At 46.7% G+C, this 15610-nt stretch overlaps 1 protein-coding gene across 1 annotated transcript in view; it reads left to right on the top strand.

The window, feature by feature from the left end:
• The first annotated feature begins 1256 nt into the window (after positions 1-1256).
• nol6 (nucleolar protein 6) overlaps positions 1257-15610 on the top strand; it is a 29445-nt gene continuing 15091 nt past the window's right edge. The window contains 16 exon segments of the mRNA NM_001011358.1: positions 1257-1326; positions 4629-4850; positions 5751-5867; positions 6827-7006; positions 7158-7326; positions 8089-8217; positions 9388-9551; positions 9681-9801; positions 10073-10131; positions 11084-11185; positions 11516-11631; positions 13666-13843; positions 13977-14099; positions 14513-14661; positions 15269-15344; positions 15435-15572. Coding sequence (NP_001011358.1) covers positions 1288-1326; positions 4629-4850; positions 5751-5867; positions 6827-7006; positions 7158-7326; positions 8089-8217; positions 9388-9551; positions 9681-9801; positions 10073-10131; positions 11084-11185; positions 11516-11631; positions 13666-13843; positions 13977-14099; positions 14513-14661; positions 15269-15344; positions 15435-15572 — 2082 coding nt within the window. The 5' untranslated portion in view covers positions 1257-1287.

The raw sequence follows: 15610 nt of genomic DNA, 5'->3' as shown, positions 1-15610 counted from the left end.
TGTGACATCCCTGCAGCAGGATCTTGACCAACTGGCAATCTGGGCAGCTAAGTGGCAGATGAGATTTAATGTGGATAAATGTAAGGTCATGCACCTGGGATGTAAAAATATGCAAGCCCCGTATAACCTTAATGGGACTGCACTAGGCAAATCCATAATGGAGAAGGATCTTGGAGTCCTTGTAGATAATAAACTTGGCTGTAGCAAGCAATGCCAGGCAGCAGCTGCAAGGGCAAACAAGGTTCTGAGCTGTATTAAAAGGGGTATAGATTCACGGGAGGAGGGGGTTATTCTTCCCCTTTACAGAGCACTGGTAAGGCCCCATCTAGAATATGCTGTTCAGTTTTGGTCTCCAGTGCTCAAACGGGACATTATTGAGCTAGAGAGGGTCCAGAGAAGGGCAACTAAGCTGGTAAAGGGTATGGAAAGTCTCGGTTATGAAGAAAGACTGGCCAAGTTGGGTCTGTTTACACTGGAGAAGAGGCGCTTAAGAGGTGACATGATAACTATGTATAAATATATAAGGGGATCATATAATAACCTCTCTAATGTTTTATTTACCAGTAGGTCCTTCCAACGGACACGAGGGCACCCACTCCGTTTAGAAGAAGGGAGGTTCCATTTAAATATTCGGAAAGGATTTTTTACAGTGAGAGCTGTGAAGTTGTGGAATTCCCTCCCCGAATCAGTCGTGCTGGCTGATACATTATATAACTTTAAGAAGGGGCTGGATGGATTCTTAGCAAGTGAGGGAATACACGGTTATGGGAGATAGCTCTTAGTACAAGTTGATACAGGGACTGGTCCGATTGCCATCTTGGAGTCAGGAAGGAATTTTTTCCCCTCTGAGGCAAATTAGAGAGGCTTCAGATGGGGTTTTTTGCCTTCCTCTGGATCAACTTGTAGTTAGGCAGGTTAGGTATAGGCATTATGGTTGAACTTGATGGACGTATGTCTTTTTTCAACCCAACTTACTATGTTACTATGTTACAACCAGAGAAAAATCGCATGTATTTACCAAGAGACTAACAGGTAAATCACAGTTTGATTATCTTCGCGCCTTTTACATGGAACATTTAACTGTAAAGTGTAAAAACACATTAGTGGGGATGATCTGCCCTTAATAAATATGGCCGGTAGGATTCTCCCATAGTGTCCCCTCTGGATGCGTTTCTGTACGTCATTGCGTGTCTCTATGCGCCGGGTTACGTCACACATGCGCCGGGCATTGGCCGGACAGAGTGGGCGGGGCTTACCAACCAGCAGGTCCCACGTGTGAGGGGAAAGATGCAGAAGAAACGGAACCGGACCGGGCCGCCCCAGCAGGTACCGACAGCTCATTGGCTGGAGGCACAGAGATACACTTGGGGGAGTCCCACACAGGGAAAGCCATAGTAGCACTCTGCCAGCGGGGCGGCCTTGGTGTGTTGCTGTCTGTCACTGTTGCACCGGGGATAGTGAGAGGCCTCTCTCAGGCAGGCGTTGGGGGAGAGTTTCCCTGGGGAGAGACTGGCACAGGCATTGGCACTGTAACATGGGGAGAGACTGGCACAGGCATTGGCACTGTAACATGGGGAGAGACTGGCACAGGCATTGGCACTGTAACATGGGGAGAGACTGGCACAGGCATTGGCACTGTAACATGGGGACAGTAGAGACGCACTATAGAATGGGAAGAGACTGGCACTATAGAATGGGGAGAGACTTTCAGAGACACTGGCACTATAGCATGGGGAGAGACTGGCACGGGCAGTGACACTGGCACTATAGCATGGGAATTGGCTGGCACAGGCAGTGACACTGGCACTATAACATGGGGAGAGACTGGCACAGGGAGAGACACTGGCACTATAGCATGGGGAGAGACTGGCACAGGGAGAGACACTGGCACAGGGAGAGACACTGGCACTATAGCATGGGGAGAGACTGGCACAGGGAGAGACACTGGCACTATAGCATGGGGAGAGACACTGGCACTATAGCATGGGGAGAGACTGGCACAGGGAGAGACACTGGCACTATAGCATGGGGAGAGACTGGCACAGGGAGAGACACTGGCACTATAACATGGGGAGAGACTGGCACAGGGAGAGACACTGGCACTATAACATGGGGAGAGACTGGCACAGGGAGAGACACTGGCACTATAACATGGGGAGAGACTGGCACAGGGAGACACACTGGCACTATAGCATGGGGAGAGACTGGCACAGGGAGAGACACTGGCACTATAGCATGGGGAGAGACTGGCACAGGGAGAGACACTGGCACTATAACATGGGGAGAGACTGGCACAGGGAGAGACACTGGCACTATAACATGGGGAGAGGCTGGCACAGGGAGAGACACTGGCACTATAACATGGGGAGAGACTGACATAGGCAGAGACACTGGCACTATAGCATGGGGAGAGACTGACACAGGGAGAGACACTGGCACTATAGCATGGGGAGAGACTGGCGCAGGGAGAGACACTGGCACTATAGCATGGGGAGAGACTGGCGCAGGGAGAGACACTGGCACTATAACATGGGGAGAGGCTGGCACAGGGAGAGACACTGGCACTATAACATGGGGAGAGACTGACACAGGGAGAGACACTGGCACTATAACATGGGGAGAGACTGGCACAGGGAGAGACACTGGCACTATAACATGGGGAGAGACTGACATAGGCAGAGACACTGGCACTATAACATGGGGAGAGGCTGGCACTATAACATGGGGAGAGACTGACATAGGCAGAGACACTGGCACTATAGCATGGGGAGAGACTGACATAGGCAGTGACACTGGCACTATAACATGGGGAGAGACTGGCACAGGGAGAGACACTGGCACTATAACATGGGGAGAGACTGACATAGGCAGAGACACTGGCACTATAACATGGGGAGAGGCTGGCACTATAACATGGGGAGAGACTGACATAGGCAGAGACACTGGCACTATAGCATGGGGAGAGACTGACATAGGCAGTGACACTGGCACTATAACATGGGGAGAGACTGACATAGGCAGTGACACTGGCACTATAACATGGGGAGAGACTGACACAGGGAGAGACACTGGCACTATAGCATGGGGAGAGACTGGCGCAGGGAGGGACACTGGCACTATAGCATGGGGAGAGACTGTCACAGGCAGAGACACTGGCACTATAGCATGGGGAGAGACTGGCACAGGGAGGGACACTGGCACTATAGTATGGGGAGAGACTGGCATAGGCAGAGACACTGGCACTATAGCATGGGGAGAGACTGGCATAGGCAGAAACACTGGCACTATAACATGGTGTGAGACTGGCATAGGTAGAGACACTGGCACTATAACATTGGGAGAGACTGGCACAGGGAGGGACACTGGCACTATAGCATGGGGAGAGACTGGCACTATAGCATAGGGAGAGACACTGGCACTATAACATGGGGAGAGACTGGCATAGGCAGAAACACTGGCACTATAACATGGGGATTGGCTGGCACAGGCAGAGACACTGGCACTAGCATGGGGATTGGCTGGCACAGGCAGAGACACTGGCACTAGCATGGGGATTGGCTGGCACAGGGAGAGACACTGGCACTATAATATGGAGACTGAATGGCACTGGGTCTGCCAGAGTCTGGGGGTGCTGCAAGGAGCGGGGCTCTGTGAAGGAGAAGGGAAGGAGAGATTGGCACTGCCAGACAAGAATATGGGTAGGAGTGTTGCAAGGGGAATCTGTCACTGTGACAGTTACATGTAGGGTCACTTTCTGGGGGGCTGATTGGTACAGGGAGGGGCTGTGGCACTTACACAGTGGGACAGTTATATGTAGGGTCTCTTTCTGTGGGGGGCTGATTGGTACAGGGAGGGACTGTGGCACTTACACACTGTGACAGTTACATGTAGGGTCACTTTCTGGGGGGCTGATTGGTACAGGGAGGGGCTGTGGCACTTACACAGTGGGACAGTTATATGTAGGGTCTCTTTCTGTGGGGGCTGATTGGTACAGGGAGGGGCTGTGGCACTTACACAGTGGGACAGTTATATGTAGGGTCTCTTTCTGTGGGGGCTGATTGGTACAGGGAGGGACTGTGGCACTTACACAGTGGGACAGTTATATGTAGGGTCACTTTCTGTGGGGGCTGATTGGTACAGGGAGGGACTGTGGCACTTACACAGTGGGACAGTTATATGTAGGGTCTCTTTCTGTGGGGGCTGATTGGTACAGGGAGGGACTGTGGCACTTACACAGTGGGACAGTTATATGTAGGGTCACTTTCTGTGGGGGCTGATTGGTACAGGGAGGGACTGTGGCACTTACACAGTGGGACAGTTATATGTAGGGTCTCTTTCTGTGGAGGGCTGATTGGTACAGGGAGGGACTGTGGCACTTACACAGTGGGACAGTTATATGTAGGGTCTCTTTCTGTGGGGGCTGATTGGTACAGGGAGGGGCTGTGGCACGTATACAGTGGGATAGATATATGTAGGGTCTCTTTCTGTGGGGGCTGATTGGTACAGGGATGCTGGATCAGACATGGGCACAGACTGGTACTGTAATCTCTGTAATCCCCATGCTGCTCATTCCCAGCCCCGCACTGCCCACTCCCTGACTGTCTCTCTCTCTCGTGCCTCTGTCCCAGGAAGCTGCAAGTGATGACGGGGAGATGTCTGACAGCTCTGACAAGATGGAGGTGGCCCAAGGCAAAGGCAAATCTGCTGTCAAAAGGGCCCCCGATGCCGACGAGGTGCTGAGACCTGTGAAACTGAGCAAATCTGACTTATACAAACCTCCCACCAACGATGAGCTGAACCGACTGAAGGAAACTGAGCATCTCTTCCATACCAACCTCTTGCGTATGCAGGTACCCCCCTCCCTGTATTGGCACTGCCCCCCTGTGTGCCCTGATAGAGCATAGCCTGGGGGTTAGAGGCTTTATCACTTGGAAATCCATTCCAGTATTTGTACCTCATATAGCTGTCATCTATCTATCTCTATTATCTGTCTATCATGTATCTATCTAATCTGTATGTCTATCTGTATCAGTCAATATATCATCTATCTATCTATCATCATCTAGCTATCATCTATCTTTCTTTCTTTTATCTGTCTATTTATCATCATCTATCTATCATCTATCTATATCAGTCAATATAGCTATGTATCTCTCTATCATCTAGCTATCATCTATCTTTCTTTTATCTATCTGTTATCATCTACCTGTCATCTATCTATTATCTGTCCACTTATCATTCAATCTAGCTACTATCTATCTATCTATCTATCTATCTATCTATTATTTATCTATCTAATTTGTCTGTCTGTCTATCTATCTATATCAGTCAGTAAACTATATATCTCTCTATCATTTATATATCATCTATCTTTGTTTCTTATATCTATTTATCTATAAATGATCTATCTATCTATTTTCATCTAGCTGCCATCTCTCTATTTATCTATCTATCTATCTATCTATTATCATCTATCTGTCATATATTATCTATCTATCTATCTATCCATCTAGTATTTAGCTATCTAATCTGTCTGTCTATTTATATATCTATATCAGTCAGTAAGCTATCTATCCCTCTATCATCTATCTTTCTTTCTTTCTTCTATCTATCTATCTATCTATCTATCTATCTATCTATCTATCTATCTATCTATCTATCTATCGTCTGTCTATCTTTACCTACATTCTCATCCCAGTGTGTGTTTGGCTCAGTAGCTGATAGGGGGGTCTGGTTACTTGTACCCACAGATAGAGGAGCTCTTGCAGGAAGTGAAGCTGAAAGAGAAGAGGAGAAAGACTATTGATGGATTCCTGCGCGAGATCAATACTCTCCTGGGCACCATCCCTGAGACGCCCCAGACAGACGTAAGCGCACAGAACATTATAGAAAAGCTTTCAGTGCCACTTACACTACAGATTAAGAGACTTTCGACTCACAGAATGAATAAAAAAAAGCCAACTCCCAGCATCCCCAGCTAGCCCTACTGTAACTGTCAGCCATGTGTTATATAATGGCTTACCCACAGGCTGACCGGGGGCTTTGGGTGCTTCTTCCATCAGGCAGGAAACGTTGGTGGCCAGAACTTCCCTCTCTGTCAGTCACTGCTTCCTACAGTAATCTATGGGACTCACTGCCTGAAACGCGTGTAGAGGTGACAAGGGAGCCATTTTTACTTTAGGGCTGTGTGACACCTCTGGGTGCTTCAGGCACATTGTTTCCAACAGATTACTGGTTAGGGTCCGTATAAATCTGGTATAAAGTCCTGTTGACCTCCCTGTAAAGAACTGAAAATAGATTAGTAGCTGCTAAAGCCACTTTATTCTTTCCCCTTATATGTAATAAAAGGCACTAAGTTTGCCCAGAAGCAGTATCCCATAGCAACCAATAAAACATTTGCTTTTAAACAGGTGACCAGTAAATACTTCCTGCTTATTTGTTGCTATGGGTTACTGCTCCTGGGCAAACTTAGTGTCTTTTATCATATAACCACATTTGTGATTATGAATTGCAAGAGCTGAAGTTACTTAGAGCTTACCGACATAATATATATATAGTGAGGAATGTACCCCCTACTGTAAAATGTAAGGATATTAGGCTGAATGCTTTTACACAGGTCATGGAACCCTGAGATATCCTTATATCTTACAACAGGGGGGTATTTTATTATAATACACAAGTTTTAGTGAATCATGTGAGAAATGACATCACTAAGCACTCATTATAACTGATGACATCACTAAGCTCCGTTTCTAAGGATATCATTATGTGTGTTATATATGTCTATACAGCAAGGTGTATTTGCTACCGTTGGTCTCTCCTACAGCTCACAGACCAGACGTGGCTTCCCGACTCCATCAAGGTTCCCATTCTGCAAGTCCCATACCAAGTAAAGGGCAAATTCTGCTTCCTGCCCCCTTCCTCTATTAAAGTGGTGGGCAGTTACCTGCTGGGAACCTGCATCAAACCCGAGATTAACGTGGATCTTGCCGTCACCATGCCTCAGGTAATGCGCCGCCTTTCTGCGTGTATTTATCGGGGGCTTTAGTTTTCCCCACGGTCGTTCATTGATTGGTGGATAAACAAAAAAAAGGGGGGCAACCCTGCTCCTCTTAATTCCGTTTCTGGTGTTAGCGAATCATTTCTGTGCTCTTTAGGAAATACTCCAGGCCAAGGACAATCTGAACCAGCGCTATTCGAGAAAAAGGGCCCTATACCTCGCCCACATCGCCAGTCACCTCGCCAATAACGAGCTCTTCAGCAGCGTGAAGTTCACCTACATGAACAGTAATCATCTCAAGCCGGTCCTCCTGCTCCGGCCCCACGGTACGGTAATGCCAGGGGTGTCATTGTAAGTTTTGGGGCACATTTGCAACATGCTTGGCACCTTCCAACAGCTGTCAGTGAGAGGCATGATGGGTACAAGGGCTGATTGGAAGCGCTTGCTGCACTTTGGGCCAATCAATAAAGGAGAATCAATAGAAACAACTGTAATTCCATGCTATTTCCTCCTGGGACCCAATAGGGGTTGAGGCTCCAATCCCCATTGAATGGTGTCAGGAGAGAGTGGGGGTCATTTATAAGTTTCGCTTAGCGCAGAATAATTCACACAGTGAAGATATTTTCCCTACTCATGTTTATATTTATAAAGCTGGACAAGACTGATGCATTTAATGTGCAATCTCATTTGCGAAATGTGCAATTTGCATTTAACTGCTGTTCGCAAAAAAGGAAAGATGGGCACAGCGGTACAAAGTGGAACTGTTTAGGGGAAAATATGAGCAAAAAAACATTTCTGCGCAGACTTACATACAGGAAGGTGGCTGCACCTAGTGGTGGAGAACAGAATTGCTGCAATTGTGATTACCATTGGGATACACAAAACTGATGACTCTAAAACCGGTGGCGTTTCTAAATAACTGTGCTAATAAAATATATTTAATAAAGAATGATGGTAGAATCGGCCAAGGAGGGGTTGGGGGATCTAGAACACTAAATAATAGAGATTTGGTGGAGGTGAAAGCATGGAATAGCCTTGCAACATGGCTGTGCCGAGGATCAAATCCATCTGAACTCTTCGCCCTGCAGGGAAAGATGAAAAGCTGGTGACCGTTCGGATCCATGTCTGCCCCCCTCCGGGGTTCTTCAAGCTCAGCCGGCTGTACCCCAATAAGAATAATGTCCGGACGGCATGGTACACGGAGCAAGAAACCGAAGGTAGGGAGTAAGTTCAGCCGGATACTGTAAGGGTTGGTTGGGCATGTTTTGTGGGAATGACCCAGGGTCCTGCAGGGGATGTTGGTTGTGGAAGCACCTTAATACAATAAGTCTCTAAAACTCTGCAGCCACATGATTTTATGCGCCTTACAATGTTGAGGTACACACAAACAGCTTTTGGGGCTCCTACTATAACTAAATCAATGATCTGCCAGCGGTAGTGGTATTATTATAGTGCCCTGATGCACAGGCTTATGGAGCTGGAGAGTTCTTGTGTCAGGCTCACTGGGATACTGTACACTGCATATGCTTATTGAGCTTTCCTGGCAGTGGTTTCTTTGGGGGGCTCCCTAAGCATGGGAGGCAGTGGCCCTGATTGGGGGGCTGAAGCATTTGGTGTCTGGCATTAAGGTTGGTTAGAATGAATGTTGGCATTAAAAGCTTATTTAGATGTTTTTAGAACTATTGCGGTTGTTATTGTGTATCCATAATGTTTTGGCCAGCTGGATCCTTAAGGGGGCTCTAACTGATGTAGAGTTTTGGGGTACAGTTTTTGAGGTATGGATCTCTCTTAGCTCTTGCCTGTACCTCCTTTATGGTGTGGAATCTCTATGCATAAGTGGCAGGAATTCTAATATGATATTAATAATCATTTGTGGCCCCAGTGGCATGTTAGAGCCCTCCTCTGCCAGATATTAAGCTTGCCTGTAGGCTGGGGAAGAGGGGGCTTCTGTTGCTGTTAACTTTTAGTATGATGTAGAGAGTAATATTCTGAGACAATTTGCAATTGGTCTTGATTTTTTATTATTTGTAGTTTTTTAATTATTTCAATCATTTCGGCAGCTCTGCAATTTAGAGTTTCCGCAGCTATCTGTTTGCTAGGAACCAAATTACCTTAGCAACCAGGGAGTGGTTTGAATGAGAGACTGGTATATGAATAGAATAGGACCTGAATAGAAGAATATGTTATAAGAAGTAACAATAACAATAAAACTGGTGCAAAATAGTTTTCTGGCTGCCGGGGTTGGTGACCCCCATTTGAAAGCGACAAGGTAATTCAAAAACTATAACAAATAAATAATGAAGACCAATTGAAAAGTTGCTTAGAATTGGCCATTCTGTAACTTACTAAGTGCCCCTTTAACTGGGAACATTTGTTTTATCTTGCAGGAGTTAATGAGCCCCCAACCCCTCACTATAACAACACCATTTTGTCTGACCTGACCCTTGAGCACCATCTTCACCATCTGTCCAACTGTGCCAGCGACTTCCCTGGCATGAAGGATGCCGTTGCTCTCCTCAAGGTCTGGCTACACCAGCGCCAGCTTGACAAGGTAACTATGGTAAAGGGGCTTCTCTGGGTTCTGCATTTGTCTTTGCTTGGGTTTCCAGCATCTGTAGATAAAGCGTTAGAGCATGTAGTGGTTTAGCCGTATGGTATAACTAAGGCACTTTCTTTTCAGGGCTACGGGTGTTTTAATGGGTTCCTGGCCGCCATGTTGATTTCGTATCTTCTGTCGAAAAACAAGATCAATAAGGTGATGAGTGGGTACCAGGTGCTGCGGAACACACTCCAGTACTTGGGTAAGTTCTGGGGCATGTAGGTTTATATCCCAGGGATGGTATGTAGCAGTAGGCATGGCGGCATGTACGGCAGCTCTATGCACATACGGAGATAGGGCTAGATTTATGTCCATTAAAAAGTATGGGTGTTAGGCAAAGGAATGGTAGACTAGTAGACTCTGTTGGTGTATGGGTAGGACTGTATGCCAACCAACCAGGCTTCAGTTCTCATTTAGCAGCTACAGATGGGGGTGAGATATGACATTCATGACATTACTATGTGTTGTTGCAGCAACCACAGACCTGACGGTTAATGGGATAACAATGGCAACATCCACAGACTCTTCCCTGGTGAGTGCCCTGTGTGCTGTACTGTTTGTGCTGGAGTGAAATGGGTTAAAACAGTTAAAGGAATACTGCCATGGGAAACCCTGTTTGTAACAAACCCATCAGTTAATAGAGCTTCTCCAGCAGAATCCTGCATTTTAATCTGTTTTTCCCATGGGGCTAGCCATATTCTTCATTTCCCAGGGTGCCACAGCCATGTGACCTGTGCTCTGATAAACTTCAGTCTCACTTTACTGCTGCGCTGCAAGTTGAAGTGATATCCCCCCTCCCTCACCCCCAGCAGCCGATCAGCAGAACAATGGGAAGGGAGCAAGATAGCAGCTCCCAGTAGGTATCAGAATAGCACTCAATAGTAAGAAATCCAAGTCCGGCTTGGGACTCCTCCAGTTACATGGGAGTAGGAGAAACAATAGGTTAGCTGAAAGCAGTTCTAATGTGTAGCGCTGGCTGAAAGCTCAGACTCAGGCACACTTTACTGCTGCGCTGCAAGTTGGAGTGATATCCCCCTCACCCCCAGCAGCCGATCAGCAGAACAATGGGAAGGGAGCAAGTTAGCAGCTCCCAGTAGGTATCAGAATAGCACTCAATAGTAAGAAATCCAAGTCCGGCTTGGGACTCCTCCAGTTACATGGGAGTAGGAGAAACAATAGGTTAGCTGAAAGCAGTTCTAATGTGTAGCGCTGGCTGAAAGCTCAGACTCAGGCACAAGGCACTGAGATGGCGCCTACACACCAATATTACAGCTACAAATACATTTGTTGGTTGAAGAATAAAATATTAAATGGCAGAGGGAATTATTTTCTATGTAAACAGTGTTATTTAGAAATAAAAAGTAACCCATAAACATCACAGCAGTGTCCCTTTATAAAATAAAGATTTCTAAAGTCTTTCTTCCCTTGGGGTATGTGAGATACTTGCGGTATCACTGATTATAATTTCCTTTTATACCTTACAGCCCTCTCTGCATGATTTCCACGAGGCCTTCCAGGTTGTGTTTGTTGATCCCCTGGGAGTGGTAAATCTCTGCGCCGATATGACCACCAACAAGTACCACCAGGTAAGTAGCCCAGACACATTTCATTGGGAGATCCCAGAGGTGTATGAAGCCTAGTATATATGAAACTTACTGTACTGGCCCAGAGGTGAATACATTAAGCCGAAAAATGTGAGTTTATTAGAGACTTTATATGCCTCTTGATCAGCCAGTTATGTTTTACCTGCCATGACTCAAATGGGTTCAGGGTGGAGAACAGAGAGAGAGCTAGAGAGAGATCCCATCTGCTTAGTACATAATATCCAATAAGGAATGGTTGTGTCTCCCTACCGAGGCAAAAGAAACCCTAATAAATACAAACGGATCACTCATTCTCCATTCTGTGTCTGTCAGATTCAGTTTGAGGCCCGGGAGTCTCTGAAGGTTCTAGATGACACAAGCGCGGATGGATTCCATCTTCTCCTCATGGTCCCAAAACCCTTCGTACGGACATTCGACCACGTCTTCCAGTAAGATCTGTCTACACATGCCAAAGTAACCTCTTCCTCCTGCCCCTTCATTTTAATAAATGCTCCTTTTGGGGCTGATGTAATATTACCTGCCCCCCCCCCCCCGCCTTAATTAGTGATAGCAAAGCCGACATGGGATGCACTGTCAGAGCAACATTAATAGGACAACTGTGTGTGTGTATAAATGGTGCCCTCTTATACATAGTTTCTATAGGGAATAATATAGAATAATATAATTACAAAGCGCTGATTAGAACTGATGACATCACTAAGCACTGTTTACTGTTTTAAAGGAACAGTAACGCCAAAAAATGAAAGTGTATAAAAGTAACTAAAATATAATGTGCTGCTGCCCTGCACTGGTAAAAGTTGTGTGTTTAATTCAGAAAGTCTACTATAATTTATATAAATAAGCTGCTATGTAGCCATGGAGGCAGCCATTCAAAGGAGAAAAGGCACAGGCACATAGCAGATAACAGATAAAACACTATTGTATTCTACAGAGCTTATCTGTTATCTGCTATGTAACCTGTGCCTTTTCTCCTTTTTTCCAGCTTGAATGGCTGCCCCCGGGGCTACACAGCAGCTTATTATATAAATTATAGTAGTGTTACTGTAGAAAACACACCAGTTTTACCAGTGCAAGGCAACAGTGCATTATATTTTTATTACTTTAAAGCGCTTTTCATTTTTTAGTGTTACTGTTCCTTTAAGGAATATAATTTACAGGTAAGGGTATAAGGATAATATGGAAGGGTTAAAGGATAACAGGTAAGGGTGTAGAGATAACAGGTAAGGGTATAGGGATAACGGGTAAGGGTAATGGGTAAGGGTGTAGGGATAACAGGTAAGGGTAATGGGTAAGGGTGTAGGGATAACGGGTAAGGGTAACGGGTAAGGGTGTAGGGATAACAGGTAAGGGTGTAGGGATAACAGGTAAGGGTAACAGGTAAGGGTGTAGGGATAACGGGTAAGGGTAATGGGTAAGGGTAACGGGTAAGGGTGTAGGGATAACAGGTAAGGGTAACAGGTAAGGGTGTAGGGATAACGGGTAAGGGTAATGGGTAAGGGTAACGGGTAAGGGTGTAGGGATAACAGGTAAGGGTAACAGGTAAGGGTGTAGGGATAACGGGTAAGGGTAATGGGTAAGGGTAACGGGTAAGGGTGTAGGGATAACAGGTAAGGGTAAGGGTGTAGGGATAACAGGTAAGGGTAAGGGTGTAGGGATAACGGGTAAGGGTGTAGGGATAACAGGTAAGGGTAAGGGTGTAGGGATATCGGGTAAGGGTAATGGGTAAGGGTGTAGGGATAACAGGTAAGGGTAAGGGTGTAGGGATAACGGGTAAGGGCGTAGGGATAACGGGTAAGGGTAACGGGTAAGGGTGTAGGGATAACAGGTAAGGGTAATGGTAAAGGCGTAGGGATAACAGGTAATGGGTAAGGGTGTAGAGATAGCAGGTAAGGGTAACGGGTAAGGGCGTAGGGATAACGGGTAAGGGCGTAGGGATAACGGGTAAGGGCGTAGGGATAACGGGTAAGGGTGTGGGGGTAACAGGTAAGGGCGTAGGGATAATAGGTAAGGGTAACAGGTAAGGGCGTAGGGATAACAGGTAAGGGTGTAAGGATAACGGGTAAGGACTATAGGTAAGGGCGTAAGGATAACGGGTAAGGACTATAGGTAAGGGTGTAAGGATAACGGGTAAGGACTATAGGTAAGGGTGTAAGGATAACGGGTAAGGACTATAGGTAAGGGCGTAAGGCTAAATAAGGGTAACGGGTAAGGGCATAGGGATAACAGGTAAGGGTGTAAGGATAACGGGTAAGGACTATAGGTAAGGGCGTAAGGGTAACAGTTAAGGGTAACGGGTAAGGGCATAGGGATAACAGGTAAGGGTGTAAGGATAACGGGTAAGGACTATAGGTAAGGGCGTAAGGGTAACAGTTAAGGGTAACGGGTAAGGGCATAGGGATAACAGGTAAGGGTGTAAGGAGAAGGACAAGCTCCAGGACTCACTGATGATATCTGTGCTGCAGCCTCACAAATGTGTCCAAGCTCCAGGGAACCTGCAAGAAGATGAAACTTCTGAATCAACTGATCGATCAGGGCGGGGATTACTTGGCCACATCGCTGCCCTACGTCCTGTCCATACTGTCCAAAGGCCTGGGGCCGAGAGTGGCTCTCCTGTCACACACACTGCCGCACAGGCCGGAGGTAACTTTCTCTTTAGCGCTCTTCCCACTTGTTATTCTGCTTCCAAAATGTAAAAATATACAAATTTAATGAGAATCGGCACTGAGAGTTGCCCTGCAGGGATGGCATCTGGAATTCTTTTCTCTTTCCCTAGTGGGACATTGGGGAAGAGCCGGCAAAGCACCGGGACAGCAGCCTCCTGTCTGTGGGACTCCTGCTGGAGGCGGAGCTTCATACCAGCGTGTTGGAGAAGGGCCCGGCCGCCGATAGCTCCCAGGTAAGTTACTCAGGCCTGGGCCCCTATTGGCTGCTTCTCACTCAGTATGGGGGAGGACCTTCTGGGTTTAAGGTGGTACTGCCACAATTACAGGGGGGTTTGGCCAATAGTATAGTTACTGATAGGGCAAATACTGTACCCACATCACTGCCCTGTGACCAAGTATCTCATAGCTGGCACTTCACTGCCTGGTCGCAATGGTGGGGGGGGTTATTTATCATCACTGCCCGTGGGCAGTAACCCATGGCAACCTATCAAATTGCTGCATTCTACCTGCAGTTGGCTGAAAAAGGACTGATTCCCAAAAGCTTATTTTATTTGCACGCAGAGGGGTTTCTGCCATGATAGTACCCCCTCGTCACTCAAGGGCTTGGGTGCTGTCTGTTGATAAATCCCACTTTCTGTTTGTTTAGGCCTTAGATTTCCGGGCTTTTTGGGGAGAGAAATCCGAACTGCGTCGGTTCCAGGACGGCTCTATCTGCGAGGCGGTGGTTTGGCCCGGCAGCTCTCTGTGTGAGAAACGGAAGGTTCCAGAGCTCATTGTGAAGTACCTGCTGGAACTGTGAGTTAACTTTTAGAATGATGTAGAGAGTGATATTCTGAGACAATTTGCAATTGGTCTTCATTTTTTATTATCTGTGATTTTTTTTTTTAATTATTTCACTGTGTGTTCAGCAGCTCTCCAGCTTGGAATTTCAGCAGCTATCTGGTTGCTAGGGTTCAGATTTCCTTAGTGACCAGGGAGTGGTTTGGATGAGAGACTGGTTTATTTATAGGAGAGGGGCTGAATAGAAGGATAAGTAATAAAGAGTAACAATAAAACTGGAGCCTCACAGAGCAATAGGGTTTGGCTGCCGGGGTCAGTGACCCCCATTTGAAAGCTGCAAAGAGGCAAAAGAAGAAGGCAAATAATTTGAATTAAAAAATAAATAAATAATGAAGACCAATTGAAAAGTTGCCTAGAATTGGCCTTTCTATAACATACTCAAATTTAATGTAAAGGTGAACCCCCCCCTTTATGTTTAGGTGTTGTTTGAATCCCTTTGGGAATTAGGCAGAACCCTTACACGCACACATTTACACACGCACACATTTACACACGCACACATTTACACACGCACACACTCGCACTGGAGCCTTGAATAGTCTATGTATTTGCCCCCCCCCAGACATGCCGACATTCCGGAATCCTGTATCAGCTACACTGGGAACGTGCTGGATTGTGTCCTGACCAGAGGGAAGGAGGTGAGGCCACTAAATGGGTCTAATGAGGGGCGGTTTGAGTGAGTGTAACTGTGTCGCTGACGGTTCTGCCTTGTCGCCCGTTGGGTTCAGGCCGGCACAGAGGAGGAGAAGATGGTCGGCATTATCCAGTCCTACGATGACCTGAGCAGGAAGCTGTGGAACCTGACTGATCTCCCCCTGACAGTCACCTCGGTGCAAGGGACCCACCCGTGCCTGCGCTACAGCGATGTGAGCCATGTTTATGGGTTTATCACATACCAGAGGCA

Source organism: Xenopus tropicalis, chromosome 1, assembly GCF_000004195.4.
Source record: "Xenopus tropicalis strain Nigerian chromosome 1, UCB_Xtro_10.0, whole genome shotgun sequence".
NCBI classification, from domain to species: domain Eukaryota; kingdom Metazoa; phylum Chordata; class Amphibia; order Anura; family Pipidae; genus Xenopus; species Xenopus tropicalis.
The sequence above is the reverse complement of the archived record's forward strand: the minus strand, read 5'-3'. Positions and strand labels throughout refer to the sequence as shown.